General features: G+C 35.9%; 1 protein-coding gene across 7 annotated transcripts in view; it reads left to right on the plus strand.

The window, feature by feature from the left end:
- Nucleotides 1–18101, plus strand: part of KCNH7 (potassium voltage-gated channel subfamily H member 7) — a 489931-nt gene that overhangs the window by 329857 nt on the left and 141973 nt on the right. For 5 of the 7 annotated variants that reach the window (XM_058300742.1, XM_058300741.2, XM_004464399.3 and 2 more), the window contains exon 3: nt 9911–10066. In XM_058300742.1, the coding sequence (XP_058156725.1) occupies nt 9911–10066 (156 nt within the window). The remainder of the gene's footprint in view (nt 1–9910; nt 10067–18101) is intronic. The other 2 variants (XM_071216359.1, XM_071216360.1) reach the window with 1 other exon arrangement.

Genomic DNA, 18101 nt, shown 5'->3' on the forward strand with positions numbered 1-18101 from the left:
AGGAGAGCTGCAGAAATGTGGAAGACTGAGGGAGAAAAAAGGGAAGAGTTTTAGTTCTCAGACCATCGCTTATAAAAGATAATAATCTTCAGAATATCCCTTATTTTAAAATAACAGCAACAAGGAATTCCTGGCATAATGAAGGAATTGAACACAAGCATTCTGGGCCAGTCACTGAAAGGGGAAAGAGTGCCCCATGACTAAGCAAAAGGAGACCTTATATGTATGGCTTCCTTTACATCTGCATAATGGGGATGACAGCGGTACCACCATCATTTAGTTATGTGAGGGTACAAATGATATTAAGGCAGGTAAAATAATTAGAACAGGGGCCAGCAGCCGATATGTGCTCATTAAATGTTCAATATTATCACTACCTTTCTTCGTAAACAGTGTTTTTAAATACTGATCATGGTGTTCCTACTTTAAAAAGTCCAGATATAAAAATTGTTTCACACATTTCTATTGCATACCAAATACCACTGACTATGGGGCTTACCAAAAGAGGCTGAGTTCTGCTATTTTAAATGTTACTTGTTATATGTAGTGTGCTTTTTAAAGGCAATGGAGTAAACCACAAGGACAGGAGAAATACAGAAAATAAACCAAGGTCATTTTCACTGCAAAGTCAAGGACCCATATTTTAGACACCAGATAATAAAAGGGCCTGACTCATCATCCCCTATTCAGATTGCCGCTTGATGCACCTTCTCATCTGAAGACTATGGTATCAACCTGCTGAGTGCATCTCTGCAGCTCCCTAAGAGTTGAATGACTCACTACTTCAAGTTGAGAAAAACTGATTTTCCTCAACCTACTTCATAATAATATTGACATTCAATTATTGTCCACTTGCTATATTCCAGACTCCATGCTAAGTACTTTACATGTATTATTTCATTTCACTTTTCCAACACTGTGAGGTAGGGTGCTCTCTCTTCCTCTCCCTACTTCACAGATGAGCAATCTGAGGCTTGGAACGATAAGTAAACTGCACAAGGTCACTCAGCAAATCACAGCAGCTCTATATCCGTCCAATCCCAAAGGTCAGGGACATAACTACAAAGCTACGTATCAAGAAATTTTGCTACTCACTGGTACTGCCTCACCAGTTTTTAAGTATTTAAATAGTTTTAAGTAAGAAGTAATTCAAAATAAACCATTCATGCAGTTGGTGTCTCAGACAGTGCTAATACTACCAATAGAACATGACAGTGACAAGCAGGTTTGTGTAAATTATCTCCGTTCTTCATTTTTCAAATAAATTTCCCCTGGAAATTCTGAAAGGGTAAATCTAATCACAAATTACTCCAACTATCTAAATATGTTAATGATTGTTATGATTTGATTGCCTTGGTGACTATTGCATTAATTCCATATGTGTTTGTGATTATTATGTTAAGACCTAATGTTTAGCCAGCTTAGTACTTTTATTTATAATGCTTCTATATAAAGCAGTTTTATTAGCTCACATGAGTTCCTCCCATTTGCCTTTTCTAGGCTCCCTAGGGTTTAAACAGGTGACTGTTAAAATAAGGGACATGGACAAGTATTAGATTGATAGATGCATGCTTCGTACAAGCAGTCAAGTTTGACCCAATCCACAAGGCCAAACAGACTAGATGTGCTCATTGGAACTAGCAACTCCATTTATTCTTGTTGATACAATATTGTATAAGAGTATTTTAAACAGTCCTTCTAAATGTGCCTTCTGTCTATTCAGTCAGATAAATAGCTCCATATCTTTTGAGCCAACTTCTCTCTTCTCTAATACTTCATTAGGACCTAAAACAGCACAAGTTCTAAGTGATCTATACAATAAAACTCTTCTTCTGAAGATACTGCCACACTCAAAACAATTCACTGTCTCCCCAACAACCACAGACTAACTTCCAAGATCCTTAATAGGACATATAGGTCCATCAGGACTTGACTCCAATGCTCAAGCCTGGCCCATCATGCCCAACCTCGTAATTTATGCTTTAGATACTAGAGTTCAGTAAAACCAAACTGCTTATGTCTACTTCAAACATAAATGTGTTTCATGCATCCATTTCTTTATAGCAGCCCAGGTGATCCTCTTAAAATATGCACCACAGCCTATCATTCCTCTGCTCAAATCTCCCAATGACTTCCCATTCTCAGCCCAAATTATTAAAATACACCTACACAACACTAATTCTTCTGTCCCTCTCCTCACTCCCTGCTCCATTTCCTCTCCAACCTGGGGGTCTGACTACTTTCCCCCAGGTGTATCTATTTTAACTACACATCCCTGGCACACTCCAGCCTCTTTCCCCAGATATCCTCCTGACTCACATCTCATCTGCCTCAGTTCTTTACTCAGATGTGACTTCCACAGCAAGGACTTTCCCACCCAACAGTTGCCATCTTTCCTCAGCTCCTGTCACAGTGACCTTTCTCTATTTTCTCTATGGTATTCTCTGATACCATCACCATTTAATATACATGTATCTTATTTATTTTGTCTCCTCATTACCCCCCACCAGATTGTAAACTACGCAATGGCAAGTATCAAGTCTGCCTTGTTCCCTGCTGAATCCCTAGTAACAGAACACTGCCTTGCATATAATGGATCCTAAATAATCAGTTGTTGAAGAAAACTTGGTTTGAACTGTGTTTGTTTCTTCTCTATGGAACTCCATCTTCTCCAAGTTTAATAGTACCAACCCTTAAAAATTGGAGCCTGTCATTTCTTGGCCTTTTACCAAAGTAAAAGTATGTGGGCATATCCAGTCAGTAAACCAACCACGTTATACTAAAATGGTCCCATCCCATCAGCTACCATTTCTTGTCTACTGCATGCTAGACACTGTAGTCTGGGATGGCAAGTCCATGACGAGGGTCCTGATTCAGTGCTCAGACTGCCACCAGGCAGAGGGCCCAGATACATATGCTCCCATTGTGTACACTAGGGCCAGTCAGGTCCCCACCCACACTTGGGGTCTGGGCAACTCTGTGCCAGCCAGTGAGGGGACAGGGGGGCAGCCAGGGCACCACAACACCATCCTACTTTTAAGTTATCTTTTTCTTGATTTGGTGCTCATTTTGTTACTGCAACCCTTTAACTGTTTTCTGAAGCTTTGAAAAAGATTTTTTGCCAGTTATTGTGATTGTTCTGGGGGGTGGCGAGCAGGGTATGGAGCACTGGAACGTCTTGCCCCTCCATCTTGACCATACCCTCCTTTTTTTTTTTCACAATAGCAACTAATGAATTTACTTTCTAGTAACGAACTGAACCAAGAATGTAAAGGACATGTTCACACAAAATCACAAACATCGCTATAAAAATCAAGACAGACCTAAATAAATGGAAGGACATTCATGTTCATGGATTAGAAGACTCAACATTGTTTTGAGTTGTATTTCCCTGATGGCTCATGTTGCGGAGCATCTTTTCATGTGCTATCTGGACATTTGTCTATCTTCCTTGGAAAAATGTCTGTTCAAAACTTTTGCCCCTTGTTTCATGGGCTCATGTGTCTTTTTATTGTTGAATTGTGGAATTTCTTTATATATTCTGAATATTAAACCGTTACCCACTATGTGGTTTCCAAATATTTTCTCCCATTGTTTGGTTGTCTTTTCCTTTCAGGGTAAAATCTTTTGAGGCGCAAAAGTTTTTAAGCTTGAGGAGGTCCCATTTTTCTTTTCTTTTTTTTTTTCTTTCAATTTTTGCTTGTGCATTTATATAGAAGTGAATAAACTATTGCCTAACAAAAGATCCTGAAGTTGCTTCCCTGTGTTTTCTTCTAAGAGGTGTATAGTTCTGGTTCTTATATTTAGGTCTTTGTTCATTTTTATTTGGTTGCTGTATATGGTGAGAAGTAGGAAACAACCTTCATTAATTTGTACATGGACATCAGGTTTTCTCAAGACCGTTTTTTGGAGAAACGACTATATTCCTAGTAAGTAAACCATCAATTGGCTATAAATATGAGGGTTGACATCTGAACTCTCAATTCTATTTCAGTCATACCTTCCTTTTGAAATACATCTTTCTTCTAACCCCAGGTATACCACCAGTGCCTTCATTTGCCTCTCTCCTCACTGGGTGCTCCTCTACAATCTTTGCCAGTTCTTCTTCATCTTCCCCTCTCTGATGCTGCAGGGCCTCTGGGCTCAGACCCCAAATTTCTCCATCAACATTTATTCCCTAGGTAACTCCTTCCAGTATCATGTCTTTAAATATTATGCATTTCTGATGCCTCCCAAGATCACGTCTCTGACTTGGACCAATCCCAGAATTGAAGTTTCTTTCCTTCTCAACACCTCCACTTAGATATCTGACAGATCTCAAAGTTAATATGTTTTAAACCACCTCTGCCATCCTTCCTATTTTAATAATCTATATCAACATTATTTCAGTTCTTTAGCCCCAGAATTTGGAGTTGCTTTTAACTGTCCTCGTCTTCTTATAACTCATCGAACATATCAATAAACCCTATAAGCTTTACCTTAAAAAATCCCAAACTGACCCCTTTTCACCATCTTTAGCTACATCACCCTTTCTAAACCAACACGATCATTTTCCAGTACTATTCCAATAGTCTTCCTTGCTGACCTCCCTTCTATCCTGGTCTCCCCTACAAGCTATGCTTCACCTAGAAATCAGAGGGATAGTTTCAAGTAAAACCTCTGCACCAAACCCTCCAATGCCGTCCTCTCTAACTCAGGAGAAAGTTCCAAATCTATATCTTGGCCTCCTACATGGTCTGGCTTCAGCTAACCTCTGACTTTCCCTACTTTCCCAACCACACCATACTCCACAAGCACCAGTTGTCACTGGCTTCCCCACTGTTCCCTGAGCATACTAACCATGCCTCCACCTAAAGGCTTTTTCATTTGCAAATTCCTCTGCCAGGAAAATTCTTTATCCATAGAGCCACATGGCTACTTCCATTACTTCCTTTCTGTCTTTGCCTAAATGTCATTTTATGGAGAAACATTCCCCTATCATTTTTTTTTCAAAAAAAGTATTGTCAATATCTATTCCTTTATTCTACTTTCTCTTTCCTCATTGCTTTTATTTTTACTTGTTATAATAGATATTTATGTGTTTATTTATTACATCTTCTCCAAGAAAGTATAAGTTCCATGAGTGTAGGAACTTGATTTTCTACTTATTGCTGCCCTTCCCACCACCATCCAAAGACCCAGAACAGGGCTTAATTCGATATTAGGTGCTCAATAAACATTTGTTAATTTCAGGGGACATAGGGCTTCCCCGTGAACATAAACCACAGAAAGGAGGATAAAATACCTTTTAAATAGCTCAGAAGGAGGATTTCTGGTCTTTTATTTTAAAATGCAGCTAGACATATGCCACCAATTTATTTAAAAGATGATATTAATAGCATATTATTATTAATAATCTTTATTATTATTTTATAAAATTATTTATTCAGATTATCCTAAATTCGTTTGCCTGTGGGTACAGTTAATATTTACACATTCTAGAAACATGATGGAAATGATCACTGTTCTTCCTAAGCAGCCATTTCCATTCTCAGAATGTTTTCACTCAGGAGACAAAACATGGAACTGAATCTACCTAATATTGGTATAATTACATGTATAATTTTATAAACTTTGAATAATGTTATTGTAAATAAGCTGCTTATTAGCACTACTAATTTCATTTACTGCAAGATTCATTTTAACAAGTCTGAACTTAATTTTTTCTAGATTTACTTTGTTCTTTTATTTATTCATTATTTGAATGTGCTTTATTTTTTTATTGCTAGATTAGTGTTCACTGAATTAAAGTTTCCCTTTATCTTGCTCCCCATTGTTGCTTTCAAGAAAAAAAATATATAGGGGCACAAAGTTACGTCTTGGGGGTAATGTTGCTTTACAAAAGTAATATCTTGACAGACTTGAAGCTAACTATTGCAATCCAAACATTCTCTTTCCCTTTTAAATTTCATGCATCTCCTTTCAAAATCTGCCTTTCAGGAGGCTACACTAGATTAATGAAGACATTAAGTTCCAAGTCTAAAAGAGAAAAAAAGTAAATATGACCTTCAGTTGACTTTACAGGAGATGTGTTATGTAGCATAAACATGCAGCAAATAATGACAGTAGACACTAAATCCCAGATTAATTACACTTATTCAGGATGCTATGGAGCCAATGCATACAGCTTTACTTTTTCCTAAAACACTATATTTTTATGATGATTTACTACCAGGCAGTAAATTTGCAAGCATTAGAATTGAACGACATGATTTTGCCCCTTAGTCCTAAAAGCAAAATTACCCTGCTCTATTACAAATTTACTAGATCTCTATCCCCTTTTATCTTTTCTTTTTTGATTTATCAAAGATTCATGATTTATATTTTGTTGTACAATCAGCAGTATACCCCAAAGATTTAAAACTGCTAAGTAACAAATCTGTGAGTTCACAATAATATTCTAAATGATCCAGGAAATGTCATTTTAAGTGATAAAATCAATATGTATTTTGATTCATTAGCCAAGCACATAATGGCTATTTCTAGCATCTCTTCAGACTCTATTTAACTAGTGTGTATTGCAATGCCTGGCCTGAAGCACTTCTATTTTTAGTTCTAATACAATGGTCCTAAATTGCTTATTTTCTGTTTACTAAAGTCATTCTGTTTGTTACCATGGAAACTATGACAAGAGCTCCAGCTAACTATTATATTAAATAGATTGACGATATAAGTTAAGATTGTGAAGGTACAGCATGCCATTCTTAAAGCATATTTTTCTAACATCTGTAAAATCCTGGAAACATTTATAGAAAATATGAAATGAGTTCTTAGGTTCTCCACATTTTGAATTTTGGAGGCATTCCATGTTTGAAAATTGGAATCATAATTAGCACATGTGCATCTCAAACTTAAAAATGGCCTATGTTCTAAAAGTGAATTTGTAAATCAGTTCCTTGAAAATTAGAACACAAATTTCCCCTAGAAACAATTTCCCAAATAATAGAGAGATCTCTAGGCTCACCCACAAAGCCCATTCCAACCTATGATGTCTTCAATCTACAGCAGTATTAGCAACAGCCCACCTTCTCAGCTCTGATTCAGGAGCTTGTTGCAGGAAAGAGAAGGAAAGAGGGAAAATAAGACAACATTTTGTAGTAGTCAGACTCTACTAGGACACCACTTTGAAACACTAGCCTCCACCCACCTCTGTGGATTGGGGCTTCTTATCTGCATCATTTTGCTATTTGCCAATGCCCCTGCCCCCAGCCTCCCAGTGACCTTTCACTTGCCCACATCTCCCTCTGCAGTCTCATACCAGACTCGCCTTGCTCCTAACCTACTCCTGCCTCCTCAGAATTCAGTCTCCTCGAAATTCAAGATGGTTTTAAGGGGGAGCAGGTACAGCTCAGTGGTTGAGTGCCTGCTTAGCACGTACCAGGTCCCAGTTCACGAGGCTGTAGGTTTAGTCTCCAGTACCTCCTAAAAAAATAAATAAATAAAAGGTATTAAAAAGCAAGTAATCAAATGTGGAGTGGACATTACCATCCAAGGGTCCAGAGGATACGGGAATAAAATATGGATTAGAGTGGATTTACTGATATTCTACTATAGAACTATTGTGACTAGTAATGGAAGAAATTGTAGCATTGATGTAGAGAAAGTGGCCATGATAGTTGCTGAGGGCAGGGAGAGGGAAGAAGAGATGTGATGTGGGGTATTTTCATGACTTGAAGTTGTCCTAAGTGATTTTGCAGGGACAGATGCTGGACATTATATATCCTGCCATAACCCACTGAATGTACTGGGGTAGAGTGTAAACTACAATGTAAATTATTACCCATGTGGTGCAGCAGTGCTCCAAAATGTGTTCACCAAATGCAATGAATGTGCCACAATGATGAAAGAGGTTGTTGATGTGGGAGGAGTGGGGGGGGGAGGGGTAAAATGGGAACCTCTTTCATTTTTTAATGTAACATTTTTTGTGATTTTGTAGAATTTGAGAGAGTTTCAATTATTTGTGTATAGAAAGGCCAGGACTCAGGAAAGATTTTGAGAAGGAAAAATGGTTTATTGATGACCGGCCGGACTCAGGAGCTTTCTGTTTCAAATCTGAGCCACAAACAAGATTTTCAAGTTCCTTTTATACAGGGTAGGGAGTCAAATGGTGATTTTATAAAAAAAAAAACTACTTTCTTTGTTAGTTAAGTCTTTGCTTGAGTACTGGGTAGGTTTTGAATGAACATATTGCCCACACCTCAGGTGAGTTTGAATTAGCATCTTGCCCACTATCTGTCTGGTTGCAACCTTGAATACACATTCAGTCTTACATCCTTTCTGAACATTCAAAGCCTATATCACTTAACTGGATTTCTAGAAACTAGGCACACTTGGATACAGAATTAGATGATTTTGAATTTATGCACAGGCTATATTATATTTTCCATTCGAGGCCAAGTCCAAGTTCCCTTAAGTTTCGGCATCACTGCCATCAGAGTGTCCCTGGACTGACTGGTATGTATATAGAGTTTGCATTGCTAAATTGCCTCTGGTACTGGAGTTGTTGCCATGGTCACCAAGAGCAGTACTACAGCCTGTTACCGTTCCACACTCACAAGTCAGGACAGACAGTTTAGGTTAAGATTATCTCTGAAGAGACAAAGAGCCTTCCACCCATAGCCCATATCAATCTATGTACTTTTTAAAAAGTACAATTTAAAAAAATGATGGGGACGAGGGAGTGGGGAGTGGGGTATATAGGAACCTCTTATGTTTTTTAATGTAATGTATGTGATAAATTTACTTTAAAGAAGGATAATTAAGTAATAAAATTTTTTAAAATGTCAACTGAAAGTCAGCTATAAGATAATCTAGGGATTGTATAACATAGCGATTTTAATGGTAGATGAGGATTGTGGTTAATAATTTAAATAAATTTGTTCTACTAGAAAAAATTATACATGATTGCTTGATGTTTTTGCATTTTAAAAATACAATAATTTTTTAACCCAAACAAATCCCTAACCTCTGGTACTTCCATCACAATGATTAAAGAAAATATTCAGAGGGCAAGGATGGAAAGAAATTGCTTTGGTAGAATACCCATTTCTAGAGGCCAGCAATAAGGAGTCAGCCTCATTGCTGTTCATGTGCAGTTTCACAGCTGCTTCAATCTCTCAACTGTTGGATTGTCTAAATCTTGGCTCCTGGGTTTCTACTGGATGGTGGGTAGTGGTAGCTGATTATAAACTGATCCATTCCTTTGGCTCATTTCATTTCCAGGTTATTTTTATAAAATGTATTTTAGCCAAAATTTTTCTTTTAGAAGAATGTCATCTTCTTGATTGAAGGAAAAGATCAAATTAACACAATAATGTAGGAAAAGAGTTGGTCTACTTATCTAATGGATGACCAACCTAAGAAGATCTTGTAAGAGGGGCATTATGAATTTTCATTGATAAAATAAAAATCATTGGAAATACTTAGGACAGAACCAATAATTTATTAATTCATATTTAAGAAATTAAAGGGCATAATTTATTTAATACTAAAATCAAGATGACACAAAATGAGTTTGGTCATACAGCTATATTTTACATAGATTCCGATTTTTTCAAAATATAAGGAAAAGGTAAGAATTTTTCTAGTTAAGTTAAAGAATATGCTTTTTTTCCCCCTCTAGTACCTTATAGATGGTGGTGGGTGTAAAAATAAACCAGAGTTTGCCTGTAAAATCTTTCCAGAAAAATGTGTACATATTTTAAGTAAATATCTAAGCAAAAAAATATGAAGTAAAAACTCAAATTCATGTTTATTGAATTTGTTCATTTAGGATAGAAAATTCTGTAGGAGTTTATTATAATGTTAATATTACTGATACTTCAAAATGAAGGTATATTTTTTATCTAACACTAATTTTTCATCTCCTTAGGGTCCACTTTCATCTGTAACACTCACATAATTCCAGTGAAAAATCAAGAGGGCGTGGCTATGATGTTCATCATTAATTTTGAATATGTGACTGATGAGGAAAATGCTGCCTCCCCAGAGAGGGTAAACCCAATATTTCCAGTCAAAACTGTAAACCGTAAGTAACAGGCAAACCTCATGTAATGCTCTGGATATTGTGCTACTGTAGATATGTTCATGAATTATTCATTTCAATTCAGAGTTCAATAGACATTTGCATTTTAAGTAGAATTTGAGTCATAGCTGATGCTACCCTTTGGTGCCTTGCTGTAGCCCAGAACTTATCAGCTGTTTCCAAAGCCATTTGTCTTGAATATACCATAGTTTATTTGACCAGTCCCTTATTGATGGCTTTTTGGTTGTTTCTAAACTTTAGCTTTTACAAATAGTAACAGAATGGATTGTGCATATCTATTTTATTTCTTAAACAAATTATACTCAGGATAGATTTCTAGAATTGGGATTATTGGGTCAAGTGTCAACACATAAGTAAACTTTCTAGATAGTTCAAAATACCCTTCCATATGGTTTGAGTCATTTAAAAATGCCACAAGCAATGTATGAGCCATTGTTCCCACAACCTTGTCAACACAGTGTGTTAATCATCTGGATTTTTCTCACTCTGATAGTTGAGAAGGAGTACTTCAATTAGTTTCATTTATATATCTCTTATTATCACTGAGATGCATATATTTAAACACTACACACATTTCTCATCCGTGAACTGTCCATTTCTTGTACCCATTTTTCTACTGGTTTTTGGTCAATTTCTTCTCAGTTTGTAGGATAAGTTTAAATTGTTTTCCCAATAAATAATTTGCCTTTTATATTTTTTCATGATTTTCACCATGCAAATCGCTATTTTTTTGTAACATGACTAAATTTATTGATCTTTTACTTTGTTGCTTCTGAACTTTGAGTCATAATTCGGAATGTTTTTACCACTCCAAGTTTGTAAAGAAATTTATTTTTTTCTAGAATTATATGGCTTAATTTTTAGTAATTCTGATCCTAAAGTTTATCTTGGTACAGTGTTAAGGCATAAATATATTTTTCTCTTTCTAAAAGTGTCTCCAGTTATTCTAACATCATTTATTAAAAAGTTCATTTTTTTCCCTAAAATTGGACATGCCATCATTATCTCATACTAAATTTCTTTATGTGCTTGAGTCTATTTTTGGAGTTTATACTCAGTTCTATTGATCTGTTTATCTTTCTGAATCACATTGTTTTAATTACACAGTTAGTATCTGATAAGGTATGCCCCTTTTATTTATCTTAATTTTCAAGTGTTTGGGCTTGTTTTTCCATGTGAACTTTTAGAAACAACTTGGTATTTTTATTGGGGTCACATTAACTTCAGAAATTAACTTGGGAAGAAGTGACCTCTTTATGATGTGGCATCTTCTATCCAGGAAAATGCTACTTCTTTTCCTTAAAAAAAAAAAAAAAAAAAAAAAAAAGTCTAATGTTTGCGTCTCTCGGTAGAGGTTTAAATTTGTCCTCAATAAATTTGTCCTCATTGCTTCCTTTTCTCTTGGTATTTTATATTTTTTTGCTGTTACTCTTATTGTTGCTATTGTAAATGGGATAATCCTTTTCATTATATCTTCCCCATTAATTGAAATGATGATATGTGAATTGGGTTGTGTTTTTATCATTTTACACGTTTCCATTGATTTATGTTTATCAGGAATAGGTGCTGAATTTTGTGAAACGCTTTTGAACATCTGTGGATATGAGTGGGATCTTTGGTTTCTTAATTTGTATGGACATTTTTTATTAATGGTGTTACTGACATGGTACCATTCCTTCATCTCTGGAATAAGCCCCACTTAGACCTGGTGGATTTCATTTTTTAAATATCTTGTTGGATTCTAATATATGTAATATTATTTTACAACTTTTACATCAGTATTTATTAGTAATATTGATCTATAATATTTGTGTGGGCAAGTGCAATTTTATTAGGTTTTCATAGTGATTTTATAATTCCTTCATTAAAAATTTGTAGATTTCCCCTCCATATTCTCTAATACTGAAATATTAAATTCATTTTGGGATAATCTGGTCTTTAAAAGGTAAGTGATGCAGGGACCGTTACTGGACATTTTATGTCCTCCCATGGCCCACTAGGTGGCCTGGGGGAGAGTGTAAACTATAATGTGGATCATTGACCATGTGGTGCAGCAGTGCTCAGAGATGTATTCACCACGTGCAATGAATGTCCCATGATGATGGAGGAGGTTGTTGTTATGGGAGGAGTGGGGTGAAGGGGGTGGGGGGTATATGGGGACCTCATATTTTTTTAACCGAACATTAAACAAAATAAAGACAAAAAATAAATAAAAGGTAAGTGATTCCTCTGTGAAATCATCACCTGGAATTCATTTGTGGAGTAGCTCTTTGACAGATTTCTTTTTCTTCTCTGGAGATTGGTCTATTCAAATAAACCAGTTCATTTTGTGTCATTTTTTTGTATATTTTCCAAAAAATTATTTCAGCTAGATTTTCAAGTTTACTCTAATACAATTATGCAAAGTCTCCTGATATTTTTTAATTTCTTCTCTTCCTATCTTCTTATATTATCTTCTTATTTATATTTTCCATTTCTTTCATTTTTCTTTCATTAATTTATAAATTTTGATAAATTAGTGTTCTTTTACAGATAACTAAATTAGTACAGATAACTAAATTAGTATTCTTTTACAGATAACTATTTGTTGATTCATTAGTTATCAAACTCATGATATTTTGCTTTTATCTTTATTAATTCATTTTGCTTTTTAAAGATTACTTTATTACTTTTTTCTATTGCTCGATTTATTTTCATTGTTTCAACTATTTTTGATACATAATGTTAAAGTTTAATTCTTTAAGGACTGCATAAGCCATAGTCTATGATTTCAGATATGTAGTATTTTCAATTTTTCCTAGAAAATATGCTACTTCTGTGTTTTAGCTTTTAACCCAAGTTGTTTAATACAGACATGTTTTAAAATTTCCAACAGGAAGGAAGTTTTTAAAAAATTCTTTCATTTATTATTATTTTTTAATGACTGATAGCCCCTGTTTTCTGTTTCCTTCTGATTCTTCTATTATTTCTTAATATGAGTTGAGGGAAACTTATATGCGACTACTTTCCTATTCCAATCTCCAAGGGACAACTTCAACTTTGAAATTTGTTCCACCTTTCAAGAAGTAGGTCTTTCCCAAGAATACTTGAAACCCCATTCCTTTGTCTCTCCTATAAACAGAGCTCTTGCCATTGAGGTGACAGGATGCTTTCTGAATTGTTACTCTTGTTTCTGAAGGTGAACCATATTCTTCAGAAGGTCTCACTCCTAGGAGACCTCTGCACTGACTTTTTTTCTTTTTTTTAAAATTACTTTCCGCCTTTCTCTTGCAGTGTGCTCTCCAGAGCCAGCTCTGCTGGTCTCAGCTGCTGACTTCCCCCACTTACAAGTAAATTGGATATTGGGATAACTGTTTCTAGTTACTCTGTAGACATGGACAAAGGGGTATTTTTATTTGTTCCCCTTCTTGATCTCTGTGGTTTTTAGGAGAACCCGTAAGGAAAATAGAATTTAGGTATCTATCATTGTTCCATCAGGAGCTGGAAGCCTTATCACATTACTTTATCATTTGAGAAAATTATGTTTGTACTGTATATAAATTCAGATAGAAAAAAAAATCTGAAAATCCTAGCTTGTGGATCTAAGTATAATACTAAGTCAGAAGGACCCCAGCTGAGACTTTTTTCATAGTATGAGTCATTTCCTTAGGCATGCCAAATGACAGTATAATACTCTGTTAAAGCAATATTGAGACAAATACATTTGTGTAATATGACTCTGATATTCTGAGTGTTTTACCTTGAACAATATCACACTTGGAAATGTTCTCTATCAAAATCACCCATTTGTCAGTCTCCCAGGTGACATATCTAGAAACAAAATTGAACTACTAGAAAAGAACTATTCAAATTTCAAAGTCTTCTTTTACTTTGATGACTGCTTTGATTTCTTTGTATTTTGTACTAACAAATTCAGTCATTACTGAATGATTCCTAAAAGGACACTTTGATAGTATCAACCTCTACTTTTGTCATGAATATCAATAAGATAATTTGTTTGGGAGATACCTAGTTTAGTGTTTTCATTGTCTTCTTAAATTCTTCATTTTTCCCATGGAATAGTTGATTTGCATGGTTCATCAACCTGAAGGGCAGTGAAAAGAAGAGAGGGTGCATCATCATCTCAGCAGAGAAATAGAGAAATTTTTAAAATATTTGTTTCAACCTGAAATATAAATGAAGAATTGGAACCTTAGCTTCATGAATGGAAGACAATCTACACAGTTGCATCCCAGGATACAATACATAATCTATGCAGCTCTATACTGTAATTTAAAATGATTAAAATAGCATTTCATGTGCAAGTCATAGAAAATTCAGTAGAGATTCTGTTCAATAGAGGTTCCCCTCCACTGAAACTGTCACTCATATCAAAGAATCATTGGAGAGAGTACAAATAAGCAGATAAAATTGTTTCCAGAGGAATATAAAGGCTCATTACTTACAATCAGTATACTGGCTTTGATTACATCCTTTTTTCATTACATGGTCTCTTTTTCCCTTTACTTGGTGGCAGTTTTTGAAGAACTGATTGCTGAATCAAGCAGAAAAGTTAGAGAGTGACAAATTATGCTTGGTAGCCTCTGATACTATACAATTTCAACTTCATATTGCTTCTCATCATTTTGAAACAGCCTTCTGTTTTTTTTTCTTAAAGTATAATTTTTGTTCCAGAGTTAGCAACCAAAAAAGGGACAAATCACAAGAGAAAAAAATGTGTTCTCTCTTCTTTGCTCTTAATAGCTGGTGGTATGAAAACTTTGCACAATACAGAAGACAAGCAAACTATAAGCATTTTTGTTTACACAATTAAATTCAAAGCTAATTGCCTGAAAATTTAAGAAACATTTACCTTTTATTATTTAAATACTACTTTTAGTAAAATATTTTGTTTTTAAAAAGTTAAGAAAAGTTAGTGACAAGTATACTTGAACTCTTAAAGGAATGAAAACCACAAACAAAATTCTTCATTTAATGATATACACAACCTAATAATGAACATTAAAAAATAAATAATATACATACAAACAGAAAATGAATATGTTTCATGTTTTCATCTTGTTTTTAAACCAAAGAGGCAGTTTACGCTACTATAGAAGTTGATGTTGAGCTACTATTCCCAAACAGATTTTAGCTAATAATATTTCTACTCTACATATCAATATAAAATACTTTTTTGTTTAAATTTATGTCACTTAATTTACTGTTGCCATCACTGTCAACAATCTATGAAATATTTCATTTTACTAGAATTTAAACATTCCCTAACAGGAAGACAAGTCCAAGGTAAATTTCCTTTATTCCCAGAAAGATAATATATTTTATTGTTAGTAAATGATTATACAAAACTATACATGAGATCCTAATTTTTTTATCAGACCCTTTGCCCCTTTCCCTTAGCAGGTATTGCAAACCTTCACCAGGTTTCTCATGACTCTTACCTCATACCCATCCCTGCACTTCCCCATACATAACCTCACCACCAAACCTCAGAGCAAAGAAGGGAGGGCATCAGGGAGGAACTCCTTGTATCAGTCTACCCTCAACAAATATGTCACACTTCCTAGTGCCAAATCCTTCCTGAGGCTCAGATCTCCACCTAGGACCTATTCCCTCCTCCATTCCTTCAAAATCCATCTTCACAAGAGGTCCCCTCCCCTATCAATGCTTCTTTCCCTTTTATTCTTATTCAGGCTGCTGAAAAGAATAGCCGATACTTCAAAGGGCCCATTTTTTTTCTATCACATAATGTTTTTTAAGGTTTTAATTAGTTGGATCGTTGCCAACATGAAAAAAATGGTAACTGTTGCTAAAAATTAGGATACCTGGCTTATTTTTTTAAAACGTGAGTATCTACACATTCCCACATGTCCCCAATAAACTGAAACACAATGCTGGCCACCTCTTTTATTTATTTATTTAATTTTATTTTTTTAAAGATACTTAAATTATACAAATAACACATAAAAAATATAGGGCACTCCCATATGCCCCATTCCCCATACCTCCCCTATTTTTCCCATTAACAGCATCCTTCATTAGTGATGTACATTCATTGCAATTGAAGTGAACATTTTGGAGCACTGCCACTAAACGTGGATTAAGGTTTACCTTGTGGTTTACACTCTCTCCCACCCAATTCTGTAGGTTGTGGCAAGATTTATAATATTTATAATGACTTGTATCTGTCATTGCAATGTCATTCAGGACAATTCCCAAGTCCCCAAATGTCCTTGTATTACACCTGTTTTTCCCTCTCCCTGCCCTTAGAACCTCCAGTGGCCAGTGCCTCCATATCAATGATACACTTCCTTGCATTGCTAAAATTACCATAAGTCTATAATAGAATACTAGTAAGTCTACTTTAGTCCATAGTTAAATTCCCTAATCCTGAGGGTTCTGGCATGGTGATGTCCACTCCACCTCTAATTGAGAGGGGGCTGTGATCCTATAGGACTGATGGATAGGACTCTCTTGCTTGCAGTTGTAGACTCTCTCAATTCCTTGGTATGGTAGTTGCCCATGATCACCTCCATATTAGTTGTTCTGGGTGAAACCAATGAGTAGGTAAGAGGTAGGAGAGTAGGAGAGTAGGTGTTATAACTCTGTTGAGATTCAGGGCCCAGCTGGCACATAGGCAGCCCAAATATTTAAGTCTTTTGGATATATACCTGCCAACTCTAATACTAATTATAGGTTCAAATAGGATAGAAGAGCCATGTGTAGGGAAACCACAACTGAGTCCAACTCTGTCACTCTGGGGAGGGTAAGTTCCAAAGTAGGGCCCACTAGCAAGGCACCAAACTCTTGAGCTCCCTGCCCAGACTTAAGTATCTGGATGTTCCCAGAGTACTCAAGAGCTCCACTACTTGGGGTAGTTAGTATCTACTTTGGCAGTCAAAGATATCCTGCTGAAATGTGCATAACCTAACCTCTGGAATGATCTCCCTACTCACTTTGAATTCTCTTAGCCATATAAACTCATTTGTCTTTACCTTTTCCCCCTTTTTGGTCAAGGTCTTTTTACAGTTGTATTGCTAGTTGGTGCTTGGCAGGAATCCCTCGGTGGCAAGGAGGTTCACCCTCAGCAGTCATGTCCCACTCTGGGGGGAAGGTAATGTATTTATATGCTGAGTTTAGCTTAAAGAGAGGACCAGCCACCTCTTTTAGTGGGTATTCAGTTCTCAATTTGCAGCAATTCTCATTTCACCTTTTGTCGTGTTTATATCTGGTTTCCTACATTTATATTACTTGTCCCTTCCTATAGGTATTTGGTGTCTCAACCCTTATTTGCTTTCTCTATTTCCTTTATTCCTGAACCCACTGCAATTGATCTCTCTATGTTTGCTCTCTAGGTGAATGCACCTTATTATGTTAGACTCCCCCCTCTCTTCTTTTACGTTCCATGACACCACACATTCCCTGGCTCCTTTCACTCTTTGTGACAGCTATTTTACCTCTTATTCTGCTCTTAAATATGGTTCGTTTCTCCCCCAGAATCTGCTTTGAGTGTTCTTCTCTTTTTAGTCATCTTCTCTATGCACCCAACTTGGGCAAAACAATCCATTTCCTATGGGGTAAAGACTGCCTCACAAATCAGTATCTCTAGCCCTTACCTTTCTCTAGAATTTTTTTCCTTCCCTAGAATCATATGTTCAACTGACAACTGGACATATCCTATGGAAGAGCTTGGCCTTTCTGGAAGATTTAGCATTTCAAATTAAGACTCATCTTCCCACTCCCAACCACCATCCACTTACCCCACCAAAAAGTATTCTTCTTCATACCATATCTTTTTTTTTTTTTTTAAAGATTTATTTATTTATTTCTTTATTTAAATTCCCCTCCCCTCCCCCGGTTGTCTGTTCTCTGTGTCTTTTTGCTGCGTCTTGTTTCTTTGTCCGCTTCTGTTTTCGCCAGCAGCATGGGAAATGTGGGCGGCGCCATTCCTGGACAGGCTGCACTTTCTTTTGCGCTGGGCGGCTCTCCTTACTGGTGCACTCCTTGCGCATGGGGC

This window comes from Dasypus novemcinctus, chromosome 7, assembly GCF_030445035.2.
Source record: "Dasypus novemcinctus isolate mDasNov1 chromosome 7, mDasNov1.1.hap2, whole genome shotgun sequence".
In the NCBI taxonomy this organism is placed as follows: domain Eukaryota; kingdom Metazoa; phylum Chordata; class Mammalia; order Cingulata; family Dasypodidae; genus Dasypus; species Dasypus novemcinctus.